Source organism: Coregonus clupeaformis, unplaced genomic scaffold (assembly GCF_020615455.1).
Source record: "Coregonus clupeaformis isolate EN_2021a unplaced genomic scaffold, ASM2061545v1 scaf0860, whole genome shotgun sequence".
Lineage (NCBI taxonomy): Eukaryota > Metazoa > Chordata > Actinopteri > Salmoniformes > Salmonidae > Coregonus > Coregonus clupeaformis.
In genome coordinates, this window is record NW_025534314.1 from 51,629 (window position 1) to 58,732 (window position 7,104).

Sequence of the window (7,104 nt, forward strand, 5' to 3'; positions counted from 1 at the left end):
CCCATGGGTCTCCCGGTCGCGGCCGGCTATGACAGAGCCTGGATTCGAACCAGGATCTCTAGTGCCACAGCTAGCACTGCGATGCAGTGCCTTAGACCACTGCGCCACTCAGGAGAAACTGGCTCACATGAGGACCGCCACAGGAATGGAAGACCCAGAGTTACCTCTGCTGCAGAGGATAAGTTCATTAGAGTTACCAGCCTCAGAAATTGCAGCCCAAATAAATGCTTCACAGGGTTCAAGTAACAGACACATCTCAACATCAACTGTTCAGAGGGGACTGTGCAAATCAGGCCTTCATGGTTGAATTGCTGCAAAGAAACCACTACTAAAGGACACCAATAAGAAGAAGAGACTTGCTTTGGCCAAGAAACACGAGCAATGGACATTAGACCAGTGGAAATTTGTCCTTTGGTCTGGAGTCCAAATTGGAGATTTTTGGATCCAACCGCTGTGTCTTTGTGAGATGCGGAGTGGGTGAACAGATGATCTCTGCATGTGTAGTTCCCACCGTAAAGCATGGAGGAGGAGGTGTTATGGTGTGGGGGGTGCTTTGATGGTGACACTGTCTGTGATTTATTTAGAATTCAAGGCACACTTAACCAACATGGCTACCACAGCATTCTGCAGCGATACGCCATCCCATCTGGTTTGGGCTTAGTGGGACTATCATCTGTTTTTTAACAGGACAATGGCCCAACACACCTCCAGGCTGTGTAAGGGCTATTTTACCAAGAAGGAGAGTGATGGAGTGCTGCATCAGATGACCTGGCCTCCACAATCCCCCGACCTCAACCCAATTGAGATGGTTTGGAATGAGTCGGACCGCAGAGTGAAGGAAAAGCAGCCAACAAATGCTCAGCATATGTGGGAACTCCTTCAAGACTGTTGGAAAAGCGTTCCAGGTGAAGCTGGTTGAGAGAATGCCAAGAGTGTGCAAAGCTGTCATCAAGGCAAAGGGTGGCTATTTGAAGAATCTCAAATATATTTTGATTTATTTAACACTTTTTTTTGATTTACTACATGATTCCCATATGTTATTTTATAGTTTTGATGTCTTCACTATTATTCTACAATGTAGAAAATAGCAAAAATAAAGAAAAACCCTTGAATGAGTAGGTGTGTCCAAACTTGACTGGTCCTGTATATCTATATAGATCTATATCTATATAGTTTTGCCTGTATTGGCCTTTAACATCAATTAGCTCTACATTCCATTATCAGAACATGAAGAAAACCTTCCATAAAAACCACAAGAAAACTTTAGTAACGTTCAAAGAACGTTCTAGGAATGTCATTTAAAAAACTTATACTTTCCGTTCTCAGCGTCAACAAAACTCTCTCTCTCCTCTATCTTGTTAAGTGTGTTCAGGTAGGTGTGTTGGCCACGCCCACTCACTGGCCACAGCTGATCTTAATAGTGTTTGAATCAACAGCTTTGTATGATAAGAAAATATGGCATGCTAGATCCATCCTGGTGGCGCAGTGGACTAATTCCAGGGCTAGAGAACAGAAGATCATAGGTTCAAATCTCACTGACGCCGTGTCACAATAAATAAATAAAAAAATGAACTGTTTGCATGATTAATGCCTAAGCAAATCAATGTCCATGGTCCTACTTTATCAGTGCTTGGAGTTCAAAACAGTTAACCCAAAATAAGCTAGCAGTGTTATTGAAACGTATGGCTTTAACCAATGTGCAATGTTTTTGGTTTCCACAACCAATGTGAAACCAAAAACATACATTCCCACAACTTCCCGAATGTGCTAGCTGGGTTGTTAGACTGCAGTAGACGGACTTTCAGGTGTGACTGGTTTTTATCATGATGCCTGACTGTTCACATCTCTTCCTCATTGCTCTCTAAAGCTGGAGTTGCATACAACGCAGTTGCTTCTTGATTGCTTTGTGAAACATCCCCCTGCAACTCATCTCCAACTTGGTTGCATCCTGTTGAAACTTTCCAACTGTAAGTCCTGAGGGAACCGTGATCAAAGGTTGACAGAAGAGACATTACCCAAACGGGAGCTATATCATTAAATATTGGCATCATCGCTAGTCATGGTTTAAGTACATGGTTGGGCAGACAATAAATGTCATTTTAGAAGTGAACCCAGACCTCTCTCTGACCACGTTCAACTGAAATGGTCCACTAGCTTGGTGGGTTAGGGTTAGGGTTAGGGTTAACCCAGACCTCTCTCTGTCCACTAGCTTGGTGGGTTAGGGTTAGGGTTAACCCAGACCTCTCTCTGACCACTAGCTTGGTGGGTTAGGGTTAGGGTTAGGGTTAACCCAGACCTCTCTCTGTCCACTAGCTTGGTGGGTTAGGGTTAGGGTTAACCCAGACCTCTCTCTGTCCACTAGCTTGGTGGGTTAGGGTTAGGGTTAACCCAGACCTCTCTCTGTCCACTAGCTTGGTGGGTTAGGGTTAGGGTTAGGGTTAACCCAGACCTCTCTCTGACCACTAGCTTGGTGGGTTAGGGTTAGGGTTAGGGTTAGGGTTAACCCAGACCTCTCTCTGACCACTAGCTTGGTGGGTTAGGGTTAGGGTTAGGGTTAGGGTTAACCCAGACCTCTCTCTGTCCACTAGCTTGGTGGGTTAGGGTTAGGGTTAGGGTTAACCCAGACCTCTCTCTGTCCACTAGCTTGGTTAGCTCCTTACTTGAGTAGTGCTGGTCTGTCGGGGGAGGCGGTCTGGGTTAGGGGCGTGGCCTGCAGGATGGGTGTGTCCACTGCTCTCCTGACTGACAGCTGGGGCTGGAAGTAGTAGGAGCAGGACGGGAAGCCCTACACACAATACACACACATTATAAACACACACACACACACACACGCACACACAAACTCCTCACCTTGTGTTCGATGCGTCCATCGTCTTGGGGCAGGTGAGCCGCCAGGTACCAGTCTCCGGGGGCGGGGTTAGAGAGGTTAAAGGTCATGTTGCTTTGTGATGATGTCACAGAAAGGATGAGTGAGAGGACTGATGTTGTCACCGTGTTGTTAGGAAACACCCGTCCTACTGGGTCGATGACTGGAGGAGCTCCCCAACTCATGGAACTGGAGGGAGGAGGGAGGGAGGGAGGGGGGAGGGGGGGAGGGAGGGAGGGGAGAGAGGGAGGGAGGGAGGAGGGAGGGAGGGAGGGAGGGAGGAGGAGGAGGGAGGGAGAGAAGAGGGATGGAGGGAGGGAGGGAGGGATAGATGAGGAAGGAGGGAGGGATATAAGAGGGAGGGAGGGATAGATGAGGGAGGGAGGGAGGGAGGGAGGAGGAAGAGAGGGATGGAGAGGTGGAGGGTTAGATAGAGAACACTGAGTAGAAACATGTTATTGCAGGTAGAGACAGGCTGTGATGTGTTGCCCCCAAAGACAGAGAGAGGTAATAACAGAACTGCTGATTCTATTACTGCCACTAGCCACATCTCTAGACCAAGTTCACAGAGTTGTCATCGTTGAGCAATGAGCAGCACTGAGCTTTAGTGCCTGATTGTCCACTCAACATTGCAAACAACAGAAAGGAAGCATTATTGTCATAGACTTACATGGTGACGTTGTGTGTTCCACAGTGGAAACCGCTGCCCCTGGTTACAGTGAACAGCCAGCGGGCGGCGACGGTGTCGTCCGGGATATGGAACATGGTCAGCCTGATGTTGCCATACCAACCGTATCTAGACAGCTTCTGGGCCGGCTTGGAAGACAACTCCTGAACTAACGTCAGCTCACCACCTGGAGGGACACACATATTAACGCGTAAATCATAGTCCACAGACGCTGAGACGTGATAGTTACGCGGCTCTGAGACCACCGTCCGCGGGGGACGCACAGCTCACACTGGCTAGCTTCCTAACAACACAACTGGCTAAGCTAACGTTAGCTAACCGAGCGACGTTAGCTAGCTCGGGGATATGTTGTCGTGACTTACCATCGCCGAAAGCGGTAGCTATGAAAGACAACACCAGCAAACTTGGCAGTATGTGAATTTCCATTTTGTTTTTTCACAAAACGCGTTTATTTTCCTCCAAAGCATCACATCTCATATCGGGCTAGCAGCTCCCGAGTTGACCGGCGTCTCTTGGTTGGAAAGTAAACAAGCCCCACAAAGCCCTGCGCGGTTCCAGGAAGTCCAGGGGAGGTTTCTGTTCCAAATCAACAACAACATAGATGGCATCGCCTCTTCCTCTCTGACAAAAGCTAAATAAAACAATATTATAAAATGTACAATCATAACACTTCTTAATATTAATTAAATGGGTTGTGGTCAGTAAACCAATGGAATATGGTGTTAGGTAATTGCGTAGCTACTGTTAATAATACAAATCTACTAGCAATACAAATTACAAGTGCATAACTAATGGTCATTTTCCATGAAGAAACGTTTTTGAAAAGTATTGGTATCATTATTTTGTTGCAATGTTTTCATAAACCATGCACAATATTTGATTGGCATTTTTTTTTTAAAGCCTCATGTTGATGTTGGTCACATTACCGCTAACTAATGTGAGTTTGTCATGCTGTGCACACTGTGCAGTTCCAACATAATCCAAAGGGAGCAGCCTTGATCACAAATTAATGTTTTGCATGAAATAATGTTCTGGTTACGTGCAATATAGCAGGATTGGGCAGGCTGCCATCCTTTTGTTGGAACTGCGTAAACTCACATTAGCAGTAGGCTTGTATTATAACTGTAGAGTGAGGGGACACAGAGCTACTTTCCTGTTGAGGGCAGCTTCAAGCTGCTTTCCTGTTTACATTTACATTTACTTAATTTTTTTTTTTTTAGGGGTGGGGGGGGGGGTTAGAAGGATTACTTTATCCTATCCCAGGTATTCCTTAAAGAGGTGGGGTTTGAGGGCAGCTTCAAGCTACTTTCCTGTTGAGGGCAGCTTCAAGCTACTTTCCTGTTGAGGGCAGCTTCAAGCTACTTTCCTGTTGAGGGCAGCTTCAAGCTGCTTTCCTGTTGAGGGTAGCTTCAAGCTGCTTTCCTGTTGAGGGCAGCTTCAAGCTGCTTTCCTGTTGAGGGTAGCTTCAAGCTGCTTTCCTGTTGAGGGCAGCTTCAAGCTGCTTTCCTGTTGAGGGTAGCTTCAAGCTGCTTTCCTGTTGAGGGTAGCTTCAAGCTACCTTCCTGTTGAGGGCAGCTTCAAGCTACTTTCCTGTTGAGGGTAGCTTCAAGCTACTTTCCTGTTGAGGGTAGCTTCAAGCTATATTGCCTATTTGTCAGCTGTGCAAACCTGTCTATGACTTCACTCTTTCCCAAGCATGTGGGCCTTGGTTTCTCAAATGACTGCCTCGCCTGGTTCACCAACTACTTCTCAGATAGAGTTCAATGTGTCAAATCGGAGGGCCTGTTGTCTGGACCTATGGCAGTCTCTATGGGGGTGCCACAGGGTTCAATTCTTGGGCCAACTCTTTCTTGGTGATGTCACGAGAGGCTGCAGCACAGGCTAGAGTGCAGCCAACAAGGATATTTAAAAAAATATTCTTTTTTGGAAGAATACCAAAACTCCCTCAGTAGGATGGGAAGATTGGCCATAGAGGGGTGGAGTTCCCACCATACCAGCAGATGGAGCCATAGCTGTCTGGGTTTGCAGCCACCTCAGGGGGATGTAACGTCCCTCCACGACACAGCCTCGTGACATCACACATCCCCCTCCTCGGGACCGACGTCCCCGCCTGGGTAAAGGCAGCGAAGAAGGCATCACGCCGGGAGAGGGCGTCCGCATGCCGTGGTGCTTGCCAGACTGCTCTCTCTTCAACTCCTCCAACTCTAGGACCAGGGACTCAGCCTCCTGTTGTCTCTCCTTGAGTTTCTTACTGAACGCATCAGCCTTGGTTTTAGCAGAGTTTAGCTTCTGTTGAGCAGCTTTCAGTTCCTTCTCTCTCTCTCTGCCTCCGCATTCTTCATCTTGTTCTCCAACACCTTGTACTTCTCCTCTGCCTTCTTCTGGACCTCCTTACTCCTGCCTGCAGGGTCTCCTCACACTCCTCGATGGTCCTGCGCAGCCTCTCCAGCTCCTCCTGTTGCTTAGGAAGGAGCTCTGTTGGAGTTTAGCCTGAGGATATCTAACCTTCTGTCTTCATGTCTAACTGTTGCTTTAACAAACGATACCTCTCAGCGGTCCCCTTCAGACCAGACAGTTCTTTGTCCAGATTCTGTAGCTCCGTCTCTGTGTCGGTCTGGGGCACCTGCCATCCCTATCAGAGCCCGGGCGGGAGTGAGTAACTGGAGGATTGCACCGGAGCCTTCCCAGGATGAGTCTTGCCTCTCCGTTTCCGAGGTACTCGGGTTATCCTCTCCTGAGACTCTCTCCAGAGTGGGTAAAAGGCTGGGCAGTCTCGGTCCAATTAGGACAGGGACGGGGAGGGAATCAACCACCCCGCCGAGTCGTGTGTATGGTTCCCCGTGTGCTGGTCATTGTAAGTTCAGTAATGGGTATTCTCTGGTGTCCCCATGGACACAGGAAACTGGGAGGACTTTCCCCGGGGTCAGACACGTTGGGCCCACCAAATCCTTACGCACCAGGGTGGCCCGGCTACCAGAATCCAGTAAGGCCTCCACATCATGGTGATTCACAGTTACCGGGCAGGTGGGGGGGTCGATCTGGGCCGCCATCTACGACTCCCAAGAGCGAGGCAACACGGTGTGTGGGTGCTGAGCTGGAGGACTCGCAGTGGGCATAGGTTCATCGGCTGGTTTCCCACACTGCCAGGAGATATGTCCCATCTCCCCACACCGGTAACACTGTCGAGTTTCCCCTCCTGGTGTACTCTTCTTGGACCCGCCTGGTTTCTGGCTCCCCCTGGAGCCGGGATAAGTCCTGACGTGGCTGGGTTCGAGACCTTGGGGGTCCTTTGGACGGGTTCTTCCCATTTGTGGTGGGGCCGCACTCCTGGGGTCTTTTCGGGAAGCATTCAGCATCTCCGCTGTGGCCTGGTACTTTTCCACAGCTTCCACGGTCAGATCAGCCGTGGTCAAGGCCTGTTGACTGATGAACCGCTTTTGCCTCATAAGGCAGGGCGCGTGAGGTAACGATCCACCACAACGGCCTCCACCACCGCCGCTGCTGTATTCCTCTGCGGATCCAGCCATTTCCTTGCGAGTTCGGACAAGTT

The 7,104-nt window shown here is 49.0% G+C and overlaps 1 protein-coding gene across 1 annotated transcript; it reads right to left on the reverse strand.

Moving 5' to 3' along the window:
* Window positions 1-2,608: 2,608 nt before the first annotated feature.
* Window positions 2,609-4,173, reverse strand: LOC123485806 (post-GPI attachment to proteins factor 6-like). The gene is made up of 4 exons (XM_045216934.1): window positions 3,917-4,173; window positions 3,537-3,720; window positions 2,851-3,055; window positions 2,609-2,785 (listed from the first exon to the last, which is right to left on the reverse strand). Exons 1-4 carry the CDS (start codon window positions 3,978-3,980, stop codon window positions 2,657-2,659), a joined length of 582 nt encoding a protein of 193 aa, XP_045072869.1. The 5' UTR covers window positions 3,981-4,173; the 3' UTR covers window positions 2,609-2,656.
* Window positions 4,174-7,104: the final 2,931 nt, after the last annotated feature.

Coding starts and splice junctions, on each gene's coding strand:
- LOC123485806 (XM_045216934.1), bottom strand. CDS start 3,980: ATGGAAATTCACATACTGCCAAGTTTGCTGGTGTTGTCTTTCATAGCT. Junction 3,721..3,916: donor AGCTACCGCTTTCGGCGATG/GTAAGTCACGAC, acceptor GTGTCCCTCCAG/GTGGTGAGCTGACGTTAGTT. Junction 2,786..2,850: donor ATGGACGCATCGAACACAAG/GTGAGGAGTTTG, acceptor TATTGTGTGTAG/GGCTTCCCGTCCTGCTCCTA.